General features: G+C 54.0%; 2 protein-coding genes across 3 annotated transcripts; both read left to right on the forward strand.

The window, feature by feature from the left end:
* The first annotated feature begins 304 nt into the window (after positions 1-304).
* On the forward strand, positions 305-9,306 carry LOC142825920 (zinc-binding protein A33-like). Its single transcript, XM_075918109.2, has 6 exons — positions 305-1,103; positions 2,354-2,449; positions 2,628-2,861; positions 3,334-3,356; positions 3,938-4,260; positions 4,596-9,306. The coding sequence occupies exons 1-6, from the start codon at positions 678-680 to the stop codon at positions 5,117-5,119; spliced, it is 1,626 nt and encodes a 541-aa protein (XP_075774224.2). The 5' UTR covers positions 305-677; the 3' UTR covers positions 5,120-9,306.
* A 1,524-nt stretch (positions 9,307-10,830) lies between these two features.
* Positions 10,831-16,217, forward strand: LOC102459709 (protein S100-A16-like). 2 transcript variants are annotated; one of them, XM_014573204.4, is made up of 3 exons: positions 10,831-10,961; positions 12,640-12,808; positions 13,608-16,217. In XM_014573204.4, the coding sequence occupies exons 2-3, from the start codon at positions 12,659-12,661 to the stop codon at positions 13,746-13,748; spliced, it is 291 nt and encodes a 96-aa protein (XP_014428690.3). In that variant the 5' UTR covers positions 10,831-10,961; positions 12,640-12,658; the 3' UTR covers positions 13,749-16,217. The 2 variants fall into 2 exon arrangements, with proteins under 2 accessions (XP_014428690.3, XP_089626847.1); XM_089770721.1 differs by lacking the exon at positions 10,831-10,961 and adding an exon at positions 11,772-12,125.
* The last annotated feature ends 7,443 nt before the right edge of the window (positions 16,218-23,660 follow it).

Below are 23,660 nucleotides of genomic sequence, written 5' to 3' on the forward strand. Positions count from 1 at the left end.
AAGGGACGTCCCGGTCCGGCAGCATCCCCGTGCGAGGGAGAAGGGACGTCCCGGTCCGGCAGCATCCCCGTGCGAGGGAGAAGGGACGTCCCGGTCCGGCAGCATCCCCGTGCGAGGGAGAAGGGACGTCCCGGTCCGGCAGCATCCCCGTGCGAGGGAGAAGGGACGTCCCGGTCCGGCAGCATCCCCGTGCGAGGGAGAAGGGACGTCCCGGTCCGGCAGCATCCCCGTGCGAGGGGGAAGGGACGTCCCGGTCTGGCAGCATCCCCGTGCGAGGGAGAAGGGACGTCCCGGCCCGGCAGCATCCCCGTGCGAGGGAGAAGGGACGTCCCGGTCCGGCAGCATCCCCGTGCGAGGGAGAAGGGACGTCCCGGTCCGGCAGCATCCCCGTGCGAGGGAGAAGGGACGTCCCGGTCCGGCAGCATCCCCGTGCGAGGGAGAAGGGACGTCCCGGTCCGGCAGCATCCCCGTGCGAGGGAGAAGGGACGTCCCGGTCCGGCAGCATCCCCGTGCGAGGGAGAAGGGACGTCCCGGTCCGGCAGCATCCCCGTGCGAGGGAGAAGGGACGTCCCGGTCCGGCAGCATCCCCGTGCGAGGGAGAAGGGACGTCCCGGCCCGGCAGCGACCCAGCCCTGGGGAGCAGGGTCCAGGGGGACCAGGGGTGGCGCCGTCCTGGGATGGCGTCGGTCAGGGAAGTCTCCGGTTTCACCGAGGACCTGCTGTGCCCCATCTGCCTCTCCCTGTTCCGGGAGCCCCACATGCTGGAGTGCGGGCACAGCTTCTGCGCCACCTGCCTGGAGCCCTGCGTCCCCAAGGGGCAGCGGCGCGGGCTGTGCCCTGAGTGCCGGCGCCCCTTCGCCCTGCGCCGGGTGGCCCCCAACCGGGCCCTGTACAGCCTGGCGGAGAAAGCCCGGCTGCTCAAGCTGGACGACGGGGACCCGGCGGGCGGGGGCGGGCGCTGGTACTTCTGTGCGGAGCACGAGGAGCCCCTCAAACTCTTCTGCAGCCAGGACGAGGGGCCCGTCTGCGTGATCTGCCGGGACCTGCCCCAGCACCGGGGCCACGACTTCCTGCCCATCAAAAACGCCGTCCAGCAATACCAGGTCAGGGGTTCCCTGGGAGCGGAGTGGGGTCTAGTGGTTAGAGCTGGGGGGTGGGGATCTGGGAGCCAAGACTCTTGGGTTGCCTGGGAGAGGAGTGTGGGCTAGTGCAGTGGTCCCCAACGCGGTGCCCGCGGGTGCCACGGCACCTACCAGGGCATTTATGTGCATCTGCCGAGTAACCATGGCCGGCCCCCGGACAAGCGGCACGTGAGTGGCCCCGCCCCCAGGCATGCAGCGTGTGAGCATCCCCGCCCTCGGGCGCCCGGCAGCCCCAAAAGGTTGGGGACCACTGGCCTAGTGGTTAGAGATGGGAGGGGAGGGATTGGGGAGTCAGGACTCCCGGGTTCTCTGGGAGGGGAGTACAGTCTAGTGGTTAGAGATGGACGGGGGATCTGGGAGCCAGGACTCCTGGGAACTCTAGCCAAGGTGGATCCAATTCTGTCCCTGCCCCAGCCCAGGCATTAATTATACCCCCTCAAAGGCCTTTGTGAGCCCCCAGAACCGCCCCCCCATCAATGCTCCCTCCCACACACTTGGTCCTCCCCCTGGCCCCTCCCCCTAACTCTTCCCCTCCCCCGGCTCCAGATGTTCTTCACCCCCTCCCTCCCAGGGCTTGTGTTGAAGGGGTGGGGGGGGGGGGGTGGACTGACCTATTGTTCACAGGGAGGTAGGGGGGAGTGGACTGGCCCATTGCTCTTAAGGAGGTGGCGGAGGAGTGGACTGGCCCATTGTTTACAGAGGGAGGGGTGAGTGGGACCTGGCTCATTGTTGGCAGAGGAGAGGGAGATGGAGTGATCCACCACTCGTGGGGAAGGGGGAGGGGGCAGAAGTGGAAATGGGCTGAACCATTGCCTCCAGGAGGGGAAAAGGGTGGATTGGCCCACTGCTGGTGGATCAGAGGGGAGTGGACTGACCCATTGTTTACAGGAGGGGAGTGAGAGCAGTCTGACCCATTACTCCAAGTGGGACGGGGGGAGGGAGAGGAACGGACTGACCCATTCCCCACACGAAGGGAGGGTAGAAGTGGAGCTGTCTTGACTCTTGGAGGAAGAGGGGTGGGGGAAAGTTGCATGCTCTGTCTGCCTCTTGCAGCAGCTCTGATTTCCCGCCTCCCGGGGATGGGCAGCCAACGGGGGACGGGCAGCCAATGGGAAGGGCCAGGCAAGGCTGAAATCCCATTGCTAGTCAGGGACTTTTGATGGGGTGGCCCTTTTCCTCCCAATCCGTGACCCCGGGTCTTTGCTGCCCAGGAGCAACTCAAAGCATCTTTACAACCCCTCGAGGAAGGTCTCCAGAGGCTGACACGGAGCCAGTGCCACCAGCAGGAGAACCTAACAGAGTTGCAGGTAGGAGGCGGGACGCCGGGGTAGATGGGCACGTGGGCCGGCTCTAGAGGGGGCAGGCTGCTCGGTTCTCTCCCCAGCTCTGCAAGGGGCCTTGATGCACAAGTGGGGTCTGGTGGATCAGCCCTCCTCACCTAGCTCAGGTCTCCATTCCCCCCCTCGCCCCTCCCTGCTCACCTAGAGCTGCTCCGAGTCCCTACTGGACCACATGGCGGGGGAGTTTGAGAAGATGCGCCGGCTGCTGACCCTGCGGGAGCTGGGCCTGAAGGAGGCGCTGGAGCGGCAGCGGAAGAAGAACCGGGCCCAGATGGAGGAGAAGCTCCAGGAGCTGAACGGGAAAGTGGCCTTCTGGACCGAGACCCTCTCCAGGGTCCGCCTGGGGCTGGAGCGCAAGGACAACATCAGCTTCCTCAAGGTGGGGCGGGAGAAAATGCCAGACCCTGGGGGGAGTCTGGAGGGTGTGGAGCTAGCTGGGTGGGGGCGGAGCTAGCTGGAAGGGGAGGAACTAGCTGGGAGGGGCGGAGCTAGCTGGGTGGGGGCGGAGCTCGCTGGACAAGGGAGGCACTAGCTGGGTGGGGGCGGAGCTAGCTGGGTGGGGGCGGAGCTAGCTGGGTGGGGGCGGAGCTCGTTGGACAGGAGGCAGGAATAGGGCTTTGGAGGAGGCAGGAGAAAAGAGATGGGGTATGGGGCCTGCTCGGATGAAGGGGAAGAGCTGGAGATGAGCACTGCAAGTCAGTCCAGGAGGAGACAGGGGTCCCATTGACTGGGGAGGGGCAGCAGTTCTGGGGTGGGGGAGCAGTTTCTCCCCCAGACAAAGGCACGGGGGGAGGCGGAGGTAGCTCCTCTGGGAGTCGCCTCACCCCCATCCCTTTTCTCCTCCCACCTAGGATGCCAAGGAGCTGATGGAGAGGTAAGCCACTTCGGGGTCTGTCCCTCTCAATTTCCATGAGAACATTGTAGATCATAGGTCACCTGCGGGGTTCAATCCAGGGTCCACCAGCCCTAAGAGGAAGGGGCCTTTACTGGGTGACAGGAGGGGCTCCATCGAGCTGGTAGCAGTGTTAAGCTGTTCTCTCACGTGGCCCCGCACACCCCGAACTCTACCACCTCGGGCTCCAGGAGTACCACCATTAACAGGTAGCAACAGTAGGCTGTTATCCTCTCACGAGCACACAGCACATGCAGCACACCACTGCTTGACATATGGGAGAACCTCCAGGCACTAGCAGCTGTAGTAGGCTTTTGCCTTCTTCTGCGGGCTGGCTCAATGCACACATGGTGGGCATGACGCTTGAGGAAATGCTGGTAGTGGTCAATAGGCCGTTATCCTTGTGACCCTGTTTGTTGTCAAGGGCCCTTGACCGCGTGGGCCGGAAGAGCTGATAGGCTAGTTTCTTTTGCGACCCCATTGGCTGGTGGCGGTAGGTTGGCCGTTTGTCCCCCCCAAACCACAGTAGGGCCACTCCTGCCAACCCATAGGATTCTCTGCAGGATCCGTGAGGGGCAGGGAGCCCAGGGGAAGGAGGCGGAGCAGCCCGAGGCGGGGGAGGTGGAAGAGGAGCTGAGAACCAGTGACGACGACACGGACGAATGCGAGAAAGAGGAGGAGGAGGAAGGGGAAGAGGACGAGGAAGACGAAGAACCGGAGGCGGAAGAGGAGGAGGAAGGGGAAGAGGACGAGGAGGCGGCCGAGGAAGAAGAGGCTAAGGAAGAGGAAGACGATGGGGTGGTGCCCGTTGATCTAAACCTCGGGGAGTTCAAGGGACCCCTCCAGTTCTACGCCTGGAAGGAGCTGCTGGGAATAGTCCACCCAGGTGAGGTGACCGTACTCAGCCGCCGTGCAGTGCGGAGAAGGGGTGGGAGCTGAGCGGGGGGCCGAGGAAGGCAGCAGGGTGGTACCGTTTCCATGGTATTTCCCTGCATGGCCCCAGCGCTGGAAAAAGCATCCCCGACCCTGCTCACTACAGCACAGAGCCCCCTACTGGACCTCCCTACCTCGCTCCCTGTGGCACAGAGCCCCCTAGAACTGCCATGGGGGAGAAAGATCTCTTTTTAATTTCTGGGGAATCGCCTTCCCTTGCTGTCAGTACGGGGCACATGAAACACAGCCCAGCCGTTAACCCCTTCCTCTCCCTCTCTCCTCCTGCAGTGCCAGCCTGCATCACCCTGGACTGCCACTCGGCCCACCCCAGCCTGGTCCTCATCGAGGAAGCCACCGGCGTCAAGTTCAGCCCGGGCCGACGGTTCTGGCGTCGGAAGCCCCAGCGCTTCACGGCCAGCCCCTGCGTCGTGGGGCGGGAGGGCTGCACGGGTGGCCGGCTCTACTGGGAGGTGCGGGTGGGCGACAGCCCCGACTGGGTGGTGGGCGCGGCCCGGAGGTCTGTGAAGCGCAAGAAGCGTCTCAGCTTCCGGCCCCGGGAGGGAGTGTGGGCCATTGAGCGGCGAGGGGGGCAGTACTGGGCCCTGATGGACCCCCGCCTCCACCTGCCTGTCTGTGGGAGGCTGGAGAAGGTGGGCGTGTATCTGGACTTTGAAGGAGGCCAGCTGTCCTTCTACAACAGCTCCAACCTCAGCCACTTGTACACCTTCCAGGACTCCTTCGCGGAGGAGCTGGTTCCTTTCCTGAGCACCCAGTCCAGTGAGCCCCTCTCCATGTGGGACCTGCAGCTCTGACCCCGTCACGGGGAAAGGCCCCGTGTCCCCATCCCATCCCACTAAGCCAGTTCCCCTGACCCTGGGACCCCATCGGAGCCACCTTTGAGCCGTGGTCAAATTCCCCTCCCCCATCGCTCCCTGATGATGTGGCTATGTACTACACTCTTCTCTACTCTGTCCCGGAGATGCAGGCAGGCTTGGCTTATCCGCCAATGAGAGAGGGCCCGTTCACCGCAGGATCGGGGATGGATTTAGAGACTCGAACACACAACCGTCCAAGAGCCCGCCGCCTTGTTTGGGGCAACTCAACAGCCACAGGAATCGAACCTGCAACCTAGAGGCAAAGGCTGTTTTGCCCATACGTCTTGCACAGTCTGACTTATCCGCTAGTTGCCACGGGTTCCCATCAGCTGAACCTCTAGCGTGGGGCTGGTCCTTTGTTCTCCGTAGCTCCAGCCGTTTCCTGGGGAGGTGTCACCTTAAAAAGACACCGTTCGGTGGCAATCCATTCGGGTCCCTTTGTGATGTCCTGGCTCAGCTGCCTCTTCGGTGCTCCCCGAAAGGTAGAGCATCCGAGTTGAGACTTGGGAGTCTGATCACGGTGATACACTGTGCAAAAGCAGAGCGACCCCTGTGACACCCAGGAGTTTTTTCCCTTGGTTGCGTACTGTTGTACATACGGAGTCCCGTCACTGAAGTCTCTGGCATCTTCCATTCACAGACCTCAGTGTAAACGCACTGCCGCATTGGGACTGACTCCTAAATCACACCCCACGGCTCCCAGCTGCATGGGAAGGGTTCACATCCTCCCCTTTTCATCCGGGAGGTTTTTCCTACAAGCCATGGACAGATCTCGGCTTCCGTGAATTTGTGAGTATTCCCTGCGAGCTGCCTGTGACTTTTCCTAAAAATATCCCCTACCCAACTGTAGCCTTCACCATGCACCGCGGTGGCCACCCACCTGCCTCTTGTAAGTTGTGAGGTCCCCAGGTGGAACAGGCAATGGGTCTCCATCATCTCCTAGCCATGGACCCTGAAGACATCCTAGGCTGGGAGTCACAGGTGATGGAAGGCCCCTATCTGTGACTGGCCTGGCGGGAGCTCCCTGAAATCCCGCACTGATTTGCACCACGGACCCACGATGCCCCACGGAGACTCGGTCGTTTAATGCCAATCCTCATGTAAGCTCCGTTGGATCAAGGGTGGTTGGCCACCAGCAGGGAATTGGGCCTGTAATAGGTCGCGATATGGAGCAGTAATAAACAACGAGACACACCCACGTGGCCAAAGGTGAAATCCTAGAACGGGAAGGAACCTCGAGAGGTCATCAAGTCCAGTCCCCAAGCATTGTCTACATCAGGGCTACTCAACATGCGGCCCATTTATTTGCAGCCCACCGGAGGGAGTTAAAACAAAAAAGCAGCCAATATACTGGACTTCCGTTGAGATACGTTCGTGGAAGTTAAATTCCTGGACTGCCATTGCTCATTAAAAGTGCTGACATATCAGGTGGCAAACAGGTGACTATTGCATTTTATTAATATCAGCAGATCTGGCTTGTGTAACCTTGGCTTCATCTTTGTCTTCCTGCCCGTCGGTGTGAAAGAAGCTGTTTGCAGAGATATTTGCAAGTCTATGCAACCGCACTTAAGTTGCAGCCTCCGCATGTGCTGTGAATATCATTGTGGCCCCCAGGGCTTCCAAATTTGAATAGCACCAGTTTAGATCATCCCTGATTGATGTCTGTCTAGCCTGCTCTTAGATATCTCCAGAGATGGAGAACCCACAACCTCCTTAGGCAATTTATTTCCTAACCCTAACCCTAACCTGCAGGAAGTTTTTCCTAATGTCCAACCTAAACCTCCCTTGCTGCAGTTTAAGCCCATTGCTTCTTGTCCTGTCCTCAGAAGCCAAGGGGAACAATTTTTCTCCCTCCTCAAGTTGTGACACTCTTTTAGATACTTGAAAACCGCTCTCATGTCCCCTCTCAGTCTCCTCCTTTTCAAACTAAACCAGCCCAGTTCGTTCACTCTTCCCTCATCGCTCATGTTCTCTAGACCTTTCCTCATTCTTGTTGCTCTTCTCTGGACTTTCTCCGATTTCTCCGCATCTTTCTTGAAATGCGGTGCCCAGAACTGGACACAATACTGCAACTGAGGCCTAATCAGCGCAGAGCAGAGCGGCAGAATGACTTCTCGTGTCTTGCTCACCACACTCCTGTTCATGCAGCCCAGAATCGTGTTTGCTTTTTTGCAAAGTGGTCAGTTTTTTTTTAAACAAAGAAACACTGGGGCTTTGGGGTGGTCATAATGACTCATAATAGCACCCAGGAGGTGTCCTGGCCCAAAATTTTGGTTGTTTCCTCATGCCCTGGCCTTGTTGCTCTCAGTGGCCCTCCCTGTACCTCCTCCCCTCCTCAACAACAGTTACCTGTGGCATTAGTTGCCCATCAACTTGATTTCTTGGAAAACAGGTTGTACCAGACAAACCCCGGATCATTTTTCAGTGAGAGCAAATCAGGGTAGCTGAGTTGACACAGCGCAGTCAAAGGCACGCTGGCGTCACACACTGAGACTTCTGGGAAGCATTCGACTTCGCCCTGCGTGCCAGCCTGACTCGAGAATTAGCCCCCAGGGGAAACCCGCCTCCCATGGCTTAAATGCTGGGTACTATCTGTCAGTTGAGCTAGAAGAAAGCCCTGTACATGCAGCAGAGGCAGGGCCAAGTAAACTCAGGCCAAGCCTGACAGGTTCTTGAAAACCTCCCGCATGACGCAGCAGCAGGAAAAGTGAACCGCGTTGTGGGGTGCGTTCACAGCTGTAATTGTCCTGCTTTGCTCAGCAGTGGAAAACAAGGTTGGGCGAAGGGGCATGAGCAAACCCAAAGGACCTTAAAACTTGTAATAGGGGGAAACCCACTAAGAAATGTTGGCGATGAACAAATACAGGTTTTGGACTCGGAAAAACAAACATCTCTGGGCAAATCTGGGCTTGCAGAAGACGAAGGAATGTTGCTGTGGAAAGAGTTATACCCTGAGCTCCAACACCCCCCATAGATTAAAGGATACAACAAGGCAGCATACATATCCCGAAAGAACAATGAAGGCTTGTTGAGTGGTAATGAAGGAAGAATTTTGATTGTTCCGTTTTTAATAAGCTCTAATGATGAGTCAGGGAAGGAGCTGAGATAAGGAAGCACCGGTGTGTATTTGTCAATTCTTCTGTGATTGCACATTGCTGAGTTAGGATGCTGTTGATGGTGCTGTGACGAGTAACATGTTGTGTTACTCAGTGCGCAGCAGCAGTCAAAAAAGCCAACAGGATGTTAGGAATCATTTTTAAAAAAGGATAGAGACTCAGACAGAGAATATCTTATTGCCGCTGTAGAAATCCATGGCATGCCCACAACTTGAATACTGTGTCCAGATGTGGTCGCCTCATCTCAAAAAAGATCTCTTGGCATTGGAAAAGGTTCCGAAAAGGGCAACAAAAATGATTTGGGGTTTGGAACGGGTCCCATAGGAAGAGGGATTAAAAAGATTTGGACTTTTCAGCTTAGAAAAGAGGAGACTGAAGGGGGATAGGATAGAGGTCATAAAATCATGACTGGTGTGGAAAAAGTGAATAAGGAAAAGTTATTTACTTATTCCCACATTAAAAGAATTAGGGGTCACCGAATGAAATAAATAGGCAGCAGGTTTAAAAGAAAAGGAAGTTTTTCTTCATGCAGCGCACAGTCAACCTGTGGAACTCCTTGCCGGAGGATGCGGTGAAGCCTAGAGCTTTAACAGGGTTCAAAAAAGATCTCAATAGATTCATGGAGGTTAGGTCCATCAATGGCTATTAGCCAGGATTGGTAGGAATGGTGTCCCTAGCCTTTGTCTGGAAATAAATGACAGGGGAGGGATCACATGAGGATTACCTGTTGTGTTCCCTCCCTCTGGGGCACCTGGCTTTGGCCACTGTCAGCAGGCAAGACATTGGGCTAGATGGATCTTTGGTCTGACCCAGTCTGGCCGTACTTGCGTGGGAAGACGTCAGTAACAGATATACAAACGTAATGTTAAAAAAATCCCCTCCTGTTTCTGGGAAGACTGAGAAACGAGGCACCCCGGGACATCTCGGCCCAGAAAACTGCAAACCCAGCAGGGGGAAAAAAAACCGTAGACGTTTGATCAGTTTTTCTCAACTTTTTTTTAAATAAAATACCCCCTTTTCCATATATATATATATATATATACATACCCCCAGTACGTACAGTTTTCAGACACACAATTTTTTTCTACCATTGCCACACATTTGTTTAAACAACTTAATTGTAGCCGGGCGGGTAATGACATTTTTTGGTTGTAAAAAGTGCAAAAATAATAAAGCGCTGTCAAACTCCAAATTTCAGTTGTGTTGATGGAACTCCCAGACTTCCCTCAAGTACCCCTAAGGGTACTTGTATCACTGTTTGAGAGAGACTGTGTTAGATGTTTGAAACGTGTGTGTGTGAGTATTCTGTGGGCTACCTGAAAATCCGTGCGTAGTGCGTGAAACACGAGTGGGAGGAAAGTCGATCAATGGGGAATGTGGACCGGCACAAGAATTCAAGGGAAACTGGACCTCACACCAGGGAAGCACGAGACTGGAACAGGAAGGATGGGGGCTGTCATGGCTCCTTCCCCACCCTGGCACAATAAATGCAGAAGTGGGGGCCAGCAAACGTACCCCAAAACCTTCTCTACCAGGCTTTGGTATAAAACTTCCTCCCAAAAGCTTAACAACCTAGATTTTAGGAATAACATCTCCGCTGCCACCGCCCAAGTATTAATAAAGAAACCAGGGGAGAGATCACGTGGGAAATCTCACCCCTAAAGTAAAAACCAGGACACACAAATTAACCAATCCCAGGTTAATAAAAAGAAAAGAGAAAACTTTTATTTTCACCACACTATTCCTGTGGCAAGCATAAAAAGTAGATGGAAAAATAACAAACTAATATACTCATGGAGAAACTCCATGGGCCTAGAACTTAGTTACAAAGGGAAGCCAACACAGCTTTTAAAAAGTGCACAGACCATAAAATAACAAAACCCTAACGGATTTATCTACACTTTATCTTATTTACAGAAAGTCAAGACTTGTTTCTTGGGGTGTGTCTAGACTACAGGGTTTTATCGACAAAAGTATACCTGCATCTACACGACTGCCGCATTCTCTCGACATAACGTCGACAGCACTTGGCAGGCTTGTCGAGGGCGGTAAACCTCGTTCTACGAGGAATAACACCTTTTGTCGACAGAGATCTGTCGGGAGAAGGCGTTATTGCGTCTACACTGTCCTTTGCGTCTCCGCTCTCATGTTGACAAAGCGGCTTGCTTTGTCGACAGGATTGGATGTCGTCTAGACGCTCTTGTTAAAAAAAGGGCGATAAACCCTTGGCTACGGCTACCTATCGGAGTGAGGCTCTCTGTTAGCTGCGGGCTTTTCCGTCGCACCAACAAAGCCGGGCGAGGGCCCGGCAGCGGGGAGAAGTCAGCAGCGAGAGCCACAAATCTTTTAGTGCAGGCAGAGCCCTGTGTGTGGCAGCTGCCAGGCCGCGGGTTCAAAGCCTCCCTCCACCACGTCCCACGTGGCGCCCCCTAGTGGCTGCCCCAAAGAGAACCCTCCCCCATCATGAGATGTGCTAGGACAAACAAAGTTCAAAGTCCAGCTCACCGGGTGGGCGTGGGTGCTCATGTTGGCGCAGGTGTGCTCTCTGTCTGGGAAAGATGCCAACTGCCGCCCAGGCTGTGGAGTTTCCTTGGGGCCAGTTGCCTAAGGCAGGCCGGGCAGAGCGAGAAGGGAACATGGGTGCCGGCTGACGTCCTGGTGAGGTAGGTTTTTCTACCGGCTCCTCCGCTTGGGGACTGGAGCAGGAAGAAGCACTAACGAGGGGGTTAAAGCAAGGGGATCGCTTGAAACCCGGACACCTGGGCCCTCTGCTCGGGGAGGGGTGGGAGCCTTAGGATTAGAGCAGGGGGGAGCTGGGAGGTGGGAGGTCTGGGAGGGAAATAGGGACTAGTGGTTAGAGCAGTGGGGGGATGGAAACCCGGACTCCTGAATTTTCTGCTCTGGGGGAGGGAGGAGTGAGTTGAGGGGCAGGGAACCCAGATTCCTGGGTTCCCTGCTCTGGCGGGGGTTGTGGGGCAGAGGGGGCTAAAAACCAGGACTCCTGGGTTCCCTGCTTTGGGAGGGGCGAGGAGCCTTAGGGTTAGAACAGGGGGGATCTGGGAGGCAGGAAGTCCGGGAGGGGAATAGGGGCTAGTGGTGAGAGCGGGAGAGGTCTGGAAACCAGGACTCCTGGGTTCTATCCCATGTTCCAGGAGGGGAGTGGGATCTAGGGGGTTAAAGCCACCGGGCTGGGAGCCAGGGCTGCTAGTTTCTCTTCCGAGCTCCCAGATGGGAGGGACCTGGTGGTGGGAGAGCAGGAGGGTGGGAGGGAGGGTTACAGGAGGGTTACTGGACTTTGTCCAGTTTGCCCCACTCTGTCCTGGATGAACTGGACCCCCGGCGAGGCCCTATCAGGGAGGAACAATCGTCGTCTCCTGTCTTGCTCCCTGCACGCCTGATAGTGCAGCCAGAACGGTTGCTGCTTTTCTGCAACAGTGTCACACGGTGAACACAACCGGGTGGCCTTTCCTTTGGGATCCAGTGTGGCCCCGAGGCTCCCCTTCCACGGGGCTCCTTCCTACACAGCCACGGCCCGGTCTGGGTGTGCGAAAGGGATTGTCCCTCCCCAAATGGAGCACCGGGCCTTTGTCCTTGTTGAGCTCCATGCGATTGACCTCAGACCCGTTGGTCCGGATGAGTGAGAAATAGAATCCAGTCCTCCACCGCCCCAGCCACCCCTCCCAGCTTGGTACTGGCTGCACACTCTGTCAGCGTGCTCTTTATGGGGAAAGAACATGAGCTAGGAGAGACGACTGCAAGAATTGGGCTTGTTTCGTTTGGAAAAGAGAAGACTGAGAGGGGACATTCAGACTGAGAGCAGCTTTCAGGTACCTAAAAAGGTGTCACAAGGAGGAGGGAGATAAATTGTTCTCCTTGGCCTCTGAGGATAGGACAAGAAGCAAGGGGCTTAAACTGCAGCCAGGGAGGTTTAGGTTGGACATTAGGAAAAAGTTCCTACCTGTCAGGGTGTCAAACACTGGAATAAATTGCCCAGGGAGGTTGTGGAATCCCCATCTCTGGAGATATTGAAGAGTAGGTTAGAGAAATGTCTATCAGGGATGCTCTAGACAGTGCTGGGTCCTGCCTTGAGGGCCGGGGACTGAGTTTGATAACCTCTTGAGGTCCCTTCCAGTTCTATCTGTCTATCCCCATCCACCCCCTCTATCTATCTATCTGCATCCACCTCCTCTATCTTTCTGTGCACTTGAGCAGGTCTGGTTCTCTCCAGCAGGAGGTGCTGTTGCACAAGCAGCTGTTCCCCAGCAAGGCCAGGACTGGGGGCCCTAGTTTAGGTCTCTGGATGGGTGGGACCCTAAGGCAGCCTCTGTCCTCGCCTCGCAGGTGGAAGGAGCCGGCCGAGATGTCTGGAACGGACTCGGAGCTGGAGAGGGGCCTGCACGCCATTGTGGACAGCTTCTACAGATACGCCAAGGGCCCGCCCGGGCAGCAGGCGCTGGACCAGGCGGCTTTCCAGAAGTTACTCAGGAATGAACTGAGCCATCAGCTGTCGGTGAGACCCAGCTACGGGAACCCCCGGACACCAGAAGACACCAGCTGCCCACTGATGGCCAAGGGGGCTTTGCCAGTGCCCCTCACTCCCGCCTCGCAGCCCCTGCCCCCCAGCCCTGCCGGTGCCCCTCACTCCCGCCTCACAGCCCCTGCCCCCCAGCCCTGCTGGTGTCCCTCACTCCCACCCCACAGCCCCGCTGGTGTCCCCCACTCCAACCCCCGAGCTCTGCCGGTGCCCCTCACTCCCACCTCACAGCCCCTGCCCCCCAGCCCTGCCGGTGCCCCTCACTCCTGCTTCGCAGCCCTGCTGGTGTCTCCCACTCCCACTCCCACCCCCCAGCCCTGCTGGTGCCCCTCACTCCTGCTCCACAGCCCTGCCAGTTCTCCTCACTCCTGCCCCCCCAGCCCCTCCCCCCAGCCAGTGCCCCTCACTCCTGCCTCGCAGTCCCTGTCCCCCCCAGCCCTGCCGGTGCCCCCCATCCCTACCCCACAGCCCCGCTGGTGCCCCCCACTCCCACTCCCACCCCACAGCCCTGCCAGTTCTCCTCACTCCCACCCCCTGGTCCCTCCCCCCAGCCAGAGCCCCTCACTCCGGCCCCACAGGCCCTACCCCCCCAGTCCGGCCAGTGCCCCTCACACCTGTCCCCCCAGCCCTGCCAGTGCCCCTCACTCCCACCCCACTGCCCCTGCCCCCCCAGCCCTGCAGGTGCCCCTCACTCCCGCCCCACAGTCCCTGCCAGCTCAGCCCTGCTGCCCCAGCTTCCCCGGCTGAGGCGTGGGATTGGTGCCGTGTGTTTCAGGATGTGCAGAGCACAGAGGCAGTGAAGACCCTGATGCAGAAGCTGGATGCGGACAAGAATCAGCTCATCTCCTTTGCTGAGTACTGGGAGCTAGTCGCCTACCTCTGCCAAACCATCCAGCGTTACCGCTATGGCAAGTAGTGCCCAGCGGCCAGTGGGGAAACCGAGGCAGGCTCCCTCAGTCCTTCACCTCCCGACCTTAAAGCAAACCTCTCCCGCTCTCTTGGTGATTGGAAACTCTTTCCCTGCCCTCACTGGGCCCTCCTTGGCCTGTGCTCCCCGTGCCGGGGTCCCCAGCCTGGCCTGCTCGCCCCCTGACCTCTGCCTTGCCTTCTGTCACTTGGGAGCATGGCTGGAGGAAAGAAACCAGCTGAGTTTTTTCATGCTCCCTGGTTTGGCATAGACTAGTGTGTGTCTTGTCCTGCCTGGCAGGAATCAGAGGTAGGTCGGCGCACCCTGCTGGGGGATCAGAGGGCTACACATGTGAGTGTGGTGCCCTCTGCTGGCAGGAAACCGACCTGCATTCTGTGTGTGTGTGTGTGTGTGTGTGTGTGTGTGTGTGTGTGATCACCACCACTACTGGGGAATCAGAGGGGTATATATGTGTCTGTGTGGTGCCCTCTGCTGGTGGGAATCAGACCTGCATTCTGTGTGTGTGTGTGTGTGTGTGTGTGTGTGTGTGTGTGTGTGTGTTGTAACCACCACTACTGGGGAATCAGAGTTGTATATATGTGTGTGTGGTGCCCTCTGCTGGTGGGAAACAGACCTGCATTCTGTGTGTGTGTGTGTTGTAGCCACCCCTGCTGGAGGATCAGAGGGGTACATGTGTGTGTGGTGCCCTCTGCTGGCAGGAATAAGACCTGCATTCTGTGTGTGTGTGTGTGTGTGTGTGTGTGTGTGTGATCACCACCACTACTGGGGAATCAGAGGGGTATATATGTGTGTGTGGTGCCCTCTGCTGGCAGGAATCAGACCTGCATTCTGTGTGTGTGTGTGTGTGTTGTAACCAGCCCCACTGGGGGCTGCGTGTGAGGCTGGGGCGCCCCCCGGTGGCCTCAGCAGGTCACTGCAGATGCACTTGCATTGAGGGCCCAGTCTCATCCTGGCCGGGCCGTTCACTGCTCCCTTCAACCTGGTCTCCGAGGGGCACCCTGCCCATCCGTGCCTAGTTCCCTTCTGGGGCCCGGGGCCCCTGCTGTGCCCCCCACATGCCGGGACTCAGAAGGCGGCAGAGGAGCCAGACCTGGAATGGCTTTGGCGCAGCTCCGCGGTGAAGTCTTGGTGGGGGGGGGGAGTGTGCAAAGGGCAGACCCCCCCCCCTCACATGCTTGCAGGCCTGGGAGGTGGAGCCGTGCAGTGGGGCACCGCAGGCTGGAAGGGCTGCAGGGACGAATGTGGGGCGGAGGCAGCCCTGTCCGCCAACCAGCTTGCCGGGCCTCTCCAACAGGGGCCAGCCAGGCAGGTAGCTACGCAGCTATCCGGGAGGGGAGTGCACTCTAGGGGTTAGAGCCAGGAGGGGCCGGGAGCCAGGACTGCCGGTGTCTTGCCTTAGCTCGGCGGCTGAATGCTGGCCTGGGCCTTTGTAGCCGGCTAACGTCTCCCTGCCTCAGTTTCTCCAATCCACTGGGAAACCGTTGCTGCCACCCACAGGGACCTTTCCTCAGCCTAGCCCCTGCCTCAGCTGCCTCATGGTGCCAGAGGCCGCCGCTCGCTGCTCAGCTTGGGGTCAGAAGGTCTCTGGGGCCACAGGGCCAGCAGGTGGGGCCCCGAGCCCCCGGGTAAAAGCCCGGCCTGTCGGGGAAGGAGAGTCAGGCAGGATGTAGCCGAAAGGAGCGTTCCCCCTGCTCAGCTCCTCCTCTTTCTGTAACAATCTGGCTTCTCTGTAGCCACGCGGGAAGGCCTGTGCTAGGCCTGAACCAAAGCCGCCTTCTGCAGCCAGGCTGACGAGCAGTCACATCCTCACATCTCAATTGTATTACAAAGTGTCACACCAGGCTGTGAGGAGGGACGTTGCCCGGATCGCGTCCCCAGATAAAGAAACCGATCTCCAGATGGGTAAAGAAATTTGTGCGTCACGCCGTTCTGTCTGGCAAGAAACTGCTTCTCCATAGAGGACGTGGAATCCTTATCCTATGAGCATTGTCACTGCACTTTCCTATTGTTTGTCTGTGTGATCTCGGTCTGGTTTGTAACTCTTTCCGTCTGCTGGATAATTAATGTTGCTAGGTGGAAATCAATGAAGGTGGTGGGGTGTGATTAGTTAGGTCATTTTATGATTGGTTAGTAAAATGATACTAAAATAATTGGGGACGGTCTAGCTAAGCAAGACTCAGGTTTCATTATATAAATTGGGGTCCAAGAAGGAGAAGAGGAGAAGATCATCAGGAGGAACAAGGAAGAAAAGGCTGGAAGAGGACCAGGAGGAGGGAGAAGACCTGGAAAGAAGAAGTCACCTCCGAAACGCAGCCTAAGACCAGAGAGACTGATAGTGCCTGGCCAACAGGGGAAGTCTGCCTGCCTGTATCAGGACTGGTGAGCATGACGTTGTGCGCTTAGCATGTGTGTTCTGCTTGTTTGGGATTTGTCAATAAATAGAGGAGAAGGATATTACCGTGTGCGGCTCTTTCAAGTGGCTAAAGATCCTGCCAACCTGCAGGTTGTTACACCCTGAGCCCTAGGAATTGGGTACGGGTGGGTGTGTAAATTCACAGGGTTGCACTGTGAGCCCTAGGAACTGGGTAAAGGTGTGTGTTCCTACAGTGTGGAAGGGATAAAGGAATTTGTGCGGGTAGCATTCCCTGGGTGAGCCATTCCCCCGGCGGGCGCGGCAGAGGGCAACCTCAGTGTGACAACAAGCTCCGTGTTTGGTTTTCTTCAGAAATCGACAGAGTTTGGAGTTCCCAGGAACTCCCAGGTGTGTTTGCAAAGCTCTGACACACGTGTTTCCCAGGTAACGATCCCGGCCCTTAGCCAAAGCGCTAGGCAAGGTTCACAGGTCACGGTGACTACGAGAGGACGCCAGGACTCTGGGGTCTGGGCCCAGCTCTGGGAGGGCAGGACGGGGCTTGCGGGTGAGAGCAGCCAATTCCTGGTCTCTGTTCCTGGCCATGAGAGAAGAGGACTCCAGCCATGAGAGGGCCTGGGTATCACATCTCCTAGGCTTTAGTTCCAGCTGTGTCTCGGCTGGTTAACAACGGGCAGTTTCCAGCAGGGATGCCATGGGGGATCTGTGCAGGAGCAGAGCCCTTTGGGGGTTTGAGAGCAGGTTTCTCTCTCGCCAGCCAGGCCTAGGGAGGGAGTGTTAGACCCCTCCCCATCCCGAGATGCCCGCTCCAGCCTCCCTCTCTCTGAATGAGCAGGCTGGCCTCAGTACGTTCAGTAACAGCAAGTCTGCAGAGGAAACAGCATCTACAAACCCGGATGAGACCAGCTCTCCTTTCGGCTCATGCGCCCAGTGCGGGCGAGGCCTTGGGCGTTCTGCCACCGCGCTGTGAAACCAAACAGGAGATTTTTGTGGTTGATTCCATGGAAGGGCACAGGGCTTGGTATCCGTGAGAGCTCCCCGCCCCCCCCCCCGTCATGTTTACAAAGGTGGGGAGTGTCAGCAATATCAGACGGAGGTACAATCTCAGAGCACTAGCACTGGAAGGGACCTTGAGAAGTCATTAAGTCCAGTCCCCTGTCCTCCCGGCAGGGCCAAACACCATCGAGACCAGCGGTTCCCAAAATTTTTGGCATCACGCCCCCCTTTTTGATTTTTGAAAAACCCTCCTCCCCCTCCCCAAATAGCAGCAAAACTCGTTGAGCCAAAAAATGGAACTGAACAGGGCATCAAAACATGATAGGGGGAGGCTGGGTCGCCTCACGCCCTCCCCGGAATTTCTTCACGCCCCCCAGTTTGGGAACCCATGGTCTCTCTAGACCATCTCTGACAGAGCGTTGTCTAGTCTCCTCTTAAAAAATCTTCAGTGATGGGGATTCCACCACTTCCTGAAGGCAATTTCTTCCAGTGCTTAACACCACGAGCGTTAGTGTCCAACATTAACTTCCCATACTGCCATTTAAGCCCATTGCTTCTTGTGCTATCCTCAGAAGTTCAGGAGACATTTTTTTTCTCCCTCCTCCTTGTAACAATCTTTGAGGTATTTGAAAGCTGCCATCACGTCCCCTCTCAGTCTTCTCTTTTCTAGACGAAACAAGCCCAATTCTTTCAGTCTTCCCTCATAACTCATGTTTTCTAGACCTTTCATCATCTGTGTTGCTCTTCTCTGGATCTTCTCTAATTTGCCTGCTTCTACTCTTGAAATGTGGCACCCAGAATGGGACAATACTCCAGTTGAGGCCTAACCAGTGCAGAGTAGAGCGGAAGAACGACTTCTCGTGTCTTACTCACAACACTCCTGTTAATGCAGCCCAGAATCATGTTTGGTTTTTTGCAATGGTGTCATACTATTGGCATAGTTAGCTTGTGGTCCATTGTGACCGCTAGATCCTTTCTGCAGGACTTCTTCCTAGACCGTCTCGTCCTATTTTCTATGCGTACATCTTGACTACACGCTTCTTTCAAAAGAAGCTTTTTTGAAAGAATAAGCTTCTTTTGAAAGAGATCATCTAGACAGCCATAACTTTTTTGAAAAAGCAATTCGCTTTTTCGAAAGAAAGCACCCAGGCAGTCTGGATGCTCTCTTTCGAAAAAGCTCTGTTTGCGGTCAAGAATGCCTTTTTTCGAAAGAGCTCTTTCGAAAAAAGGCGTTCTGCCTGGTAAAATGAAGTTTAGTGCTGTCGACAAAAATGCCGCATTCTTTCGATTTTAATTTAAAAAAAATGCAGCAACAGTCTAGAAGTAGGTGAAGTTTTTTTCGAAAAAAGGGCCACTTTTTTGAAAAAACCCTGTAGTCTCGACATAGTTTGTGTGGAAATAATTGTTCCTTCATAAGTGGAGTACTTTGCGTTTGTCCTTACTAAACTTCATCCTGTTCACCTCCGACTATTTCTCTAATTTGTACAGACCATTTTAAATTATAATCCTATCCTCCAAAGCATTTGAAACCCCTCCTACTTCGGTATCATCTGCAAATGTTATAAGCGTACTTTGTATGCCATTATTTAAATAGTTGATGAAGATATTGAAGAGAACCAGTTCCAAAACTGATCGCTGTGGAACCCCCCTTCCAGCATGACTGTGAACCATTAATAGCTACTCTCTGAGAATGGTTATCCAGCCAGTTATGCACCTACCTTATAATAGCCCCATCTAGGTTGTATTTCCTTAGTTTATTGATAAGGTCATGCGAGACCGTATCAAATGCCTTACTAAAGTTTAGGTATACCACATCCACCGCTTCTCCCTTATCCACAAGGCTTGTTATCCCATCGAAAAAACCTATCAGATTGATTTGACATGCTTTGTCCTTTACAAATTCATATTGTCTCTTACTTAGCTCCTCATTATCTGCCAGATGTTTGCAGATGGATTTCTTAATTATTTGTTCCATTATCTTTCCTGGCGCAGAAGTTAAACTGGTCTGTAGTTTCCTGGCTTGTTCTTATTTCCCTTTTTATAGATGGTACCTAGATTTGTCCTTCTCTAGTCTTCTGAAATCTCTCCCTTTTCCATGATTTTAAAAAGATGATAGCTAATGGCTCAGATACTTCCTTTATCGGCTCCTTTGTCAGTATTCTAGGAGGCATTTCATCAAGCCCTGGTAACTTGATGACATCTAACTTTTCTAAGTTTTTTATCTTGTTCTTTTCCTATATTAACTTCAGAACCTAACTCCTTTTCTCCAGCTCTGGATCTAGGAGGTCAAAGGCAGAGGAGGCAGGACACCAAGGTCACATCCTGAGCCATGGGAGGGAAGTGGGGCTTAGTGGGTGGAGCTGAGAGGGCTCTAAGGACTGACTCCTGGGTTTTGTCCCTGAGAAGGGGAGGGTGGACCTAGTATGTCACAGCAAGGGATGGGGCACCGTGTCTCTGGATTCCTTGTCACTGCTCCATGCACCGCAGGGACTCGGACTTTGAAAGGGTTTGAAAATTCATCTGGCTCTGCTGAGGGACTGAGAGATCTCCAAGCGCTGGTACATCTGGGCAGGAGAAGGGAGATAAAATTCAGGGCTCGGTGTTCACAGAGACTTTGAAGCAAACACCCCTTTAGAGGCCTCTGTTTGGATTGTTCCACCCGAGTTACAGGAGTGTTGACTCTTCTTCCATTCCCTGGTATTTGTACTTGCGGGTGGGTGTTTTCTTCTCACTCCTCGCCCCCACCCCTTAAACCAACACCCTGCCCCCGTGTGATCTTTGCGTGGCTATTAGGGACTCCCCAATTCACCCAACCAACTTCAGAGCTCCTGTCCTTGCCCCCTTGACGGGGTGTTGGAGGAGGTGATGCCACGTAGTTCAGGCTGTGTCTACACTGCACACGGTGGGGAGGGTGTGTGTAGCAACAACGCGCCGCAGTGGAAGGTGTCAGGAGCTACAGGGGTCGGTCAAAGGCTCCGGACGAGCGATGCAGCGGTGAATGGCTCTGGCAGCTCCCCCCACTGGTACCTTTTCCTGCTATCAGAGCCTTTCCTGATTGCTGGAGCAATAGCCACCAGGAAGTCCTGCCTGGTGGCCAGAAAACCTGCCGCAGAGCTGCAGAAGGGCTTAGGACTCTTAAGTTCCAGCAGGAGAATCCCGTTTCCCTGTAGAACTGGCTTCTGGGGAGCTCAGCAGGCACCATCCCAGCTGTAGGGCACCCATGGGTGCTGTGGTTGAGGCTCCCCCACTGGCCAAGTGATCAGAGGTGTTTTCCCACCTGTCGGCTCCCTGGGGGTTGGGTTTCCCATGCCTCCGAGATCCTGCAGTGATGCCAACACACCACTAGGAAGAGCCCTCTATAAATATCCCCACAGCTCAGCCCTGGGTTCAGTCGCAGAGGGGAAGAGGTTGGACGTGAACACAAAGGTAAGTGCAGGGCACGGGGTGTGTGTGTGTGGGGGGGGGCTGTGTATTATGTACATTTGTAGTGGGGAGCTGGGGGAAAACGGCTCCATGGAATCCCTGACCAGTGCTGTTCTGGGAGGGTCTAATGAGGGAATGGAAGATACCGGTCTAGATGATCCCTTTGGTTTGATCCTGGCGGGGAAGAGGGAGCTAGTGGGCGCATGGATTTGATCTGGCATGGCAGGGGATGGGTGGATTTATTCTGAGCTAGAGAGGGTCTGATTTGGTACAGGTAGGCAGGCAGAATTGCAGGGTCTCGCTGTGTGGATGAGACGATGGTGTGCATGTGGGGGGGAAGGGTAGATTTATTAGGAACTGGGGACATTTTTGGGATAGAGGGAGCTTATACAGGAAGGACGGGCTCCACCTAAACCAAAATGGAACCAGACTGCTGGCACTTAACATGAAAAAGTTCATAGAGCAGGTTTTAAACTAAGGCCTGGGGGGAAGCCGACGGGTGCGAAGGAGCACGTGGATCGGAAAGTGACATTCCTTAAGGGAGGGGCAATTAACAGAGATGCTCTGTTCTAATAAAGAGGAGAGGATGGAAGATGATAAAATAGAGGTACGATCAGATGAGGAAACAGTCAAATGAAAGAGTCCCATTCAATCACATTCGGGAATGGCAGACACCTTAAGTTTTTAAATGGCTAATATACACGTGCTAGAAGTCTAAATAATAAGGGTGAACTAGAGCGCCTAGTATTGAATGAGGATACTGATATCATGGGCTTCACAGAAACTTGGTGGAATGACGGTAATCAAAGGGGCACAGTCATACCAGGGTACAAAATCTATCAGAAGGACAAAACAGGTCATGTGGGTGCGGGAGGGGCACTAGATGTGAAAGAAAATGTAGAATCAAATGAATTAAAACTCTTAAATGAACCAAACTATTCCACAGAATCTCCATGGATAGTAATTCAGTGCTCTAATAGTATGAACAAAGTAGTAAGGATATATTACTGATCACCAGGATGGTGAAGTGAAATGCTAAGGGAGATTAGAGAGGCTATATTTTAAAAAAAAACCTCAATCATAGTGGGGGATTTTGACTCTCCCCATATTGACTGAGTACATGTTAACTCAGGACGGGATGCAGAAAAAGTTTCTTGATGTCTTAAATGACTGCTTCTTGGTGCAGCTGGTTCTGGAACCCACAAATGGAGAGGCAATTCTTGATTTCATCCAAAGTGGAGTGCAGGATCTTGTCCAAGAGATGAATACAGATGGATCACTTGGAAATAGTGTTCATAATATAATTAAATGTAATATCCCTGTGGTGGGAAAAACATTTCAGCAGTCCAACATGGTGGTATTTAATCTCAGAAAGGGGAACTACACAAAAATGAGGAGGGTAATTAAACAGAAATTAAAAGGTACAGTGACTAAAGTAAAAGCACAGCAAGCTGCAAAGACACCATAAAAGAGGTTAAAAGTCAGGAAACAAAGGGTAGGAATAAATGGTCACTTTTCAGAATGGAGAGAGGTAACTAGTGGGGTCCCTCAAGGGTCTGTCCTGGGATCAATCCTATTCTACTTATTTATATATGATCTAGAGAAAGGGGTAAACAGTGAGGTGGCAAAATTTGAAGATCATACCAAACTGCTGAAGATAGTTAAGACCAAAGCAGACCGTGAAGAGCTTCAAAAAGATCTCCCCAAACTAAGTGCTTGGGCAACAAAATGGCAAATGAAATCACATGTTGATAAATGTAAAGTAATGTACACTGGAAAACATAATCCCAACTGTAAATACAATATGATGAGAATTACTTTGGCTACAACTACTCAAGAGAGAGATCTTGGAGTCACTGCACAGAGTTCCTGGCAAACATTTACTCAGTGCGCAGCAGCAATCAAAAAAGCAAACAAGATGATCGGAATCATTAAAAAAGGGATAGAGAATAAGTCAGAAAATATCTTCTTGCCTCTTTCTAAATCCATGGGATACCCACATCTTGAATACTGGGTACAGATATGGTCGCCTCATCTCAAAAAAGATCTCTTGGAATTGGAAGATGTTCAGAAAAAGGGCAACCAAAATGATTAGGGGTTTAGAACGGGTCCGATATAAAGACAGATTAAAAGTACTTGGACTTTTCACCTTAGAAAAGAACAGACTAAGGGGGATACGATAGAGGTCTATAAAATCATGACTGGTGTGAAGAAAGTAAATAAGGAAAAGTTATTTGCATATTCCCACAATATAGGAACTAGGAGTCACCAAATGAAATTCATAGGTAGCATATTTAAAGCAAACAAAAGGACGTTTTTCTTCACTCAGTGCACATTTTACCCGTGGAACTCCTTGCTGGAGGATGTTGTGAAGACCAGGACTTTAACAGGGTTTTAAAAAAAAAGAACTAGATACATTCATGGAGGAGAGGTCGATCAAGAGCTATTAGCCAGGATGGACAGAGATGGTGTCCCTAGCCTGTTTGTCAGAAATGGGTGACAGGAAAGGGATGATCAAGGTGTGTGTGTGTGTGTGTGTGTGTGTGTGTGTGTGTGTGTGTGTAAAAATACAAATGGGAAAGTCTTCTCTAGAGACCAGTGCAAATGGCACATGAGAAGGGTTTAGGGATCAGGACTCCTGGGTTCCCTGAAGGCGAGTCCCGTGCCCAACTAGACCTGAATTTTAGGGTGGCGGGAAGGAAACACCCCAGCTGGGATTCACCTGGGGATGTGGAAGGTTCATGCCCATTTGTTGGACAAGCAATTGAAGGGGTTTCTCATTGGATGCTGGGATTTCATGCAGAGACGCTGACTCACCAATAGGAGGTGCCCTGGTTCGACAGAGCACAGTACAAACACCCGCACAAGGTGGGCAGGGTCAGTTACCGAAGGGACGAGGTTCAACACAGACACAAAGGTAAGAGGAGGGGACAATTATCGGAAAGTCTTTAGAGTGGGGACTGGTCTTTTTGTCCTGTTTGTACAGTGCTGTGCACTGCCGGGTCCTGGTCGGTAACTGGGCACCACGGAATGCAAAAGAATAAACAGCCATATTTCAGTGCACGTTTGTGGTGGGGACATGGAGAGCTCAGGAAAAAGATTTGAATGGC

The sequence above is a fragment of the Pelodiscus sinensis genome, chromosome 19, assembly GCF_052426305.1.
Source record: "Pelodiscus sinensis isolate ZL-2025 chromosome 19, ASM5242630v1, whole genome shotgun sequence".
NCBI classification, from domain to species: Eukaryota; Metazoa; Chordata; order Testudines; family Trionychidae; genus Pelodiscus; species Pelodiscus sinensis.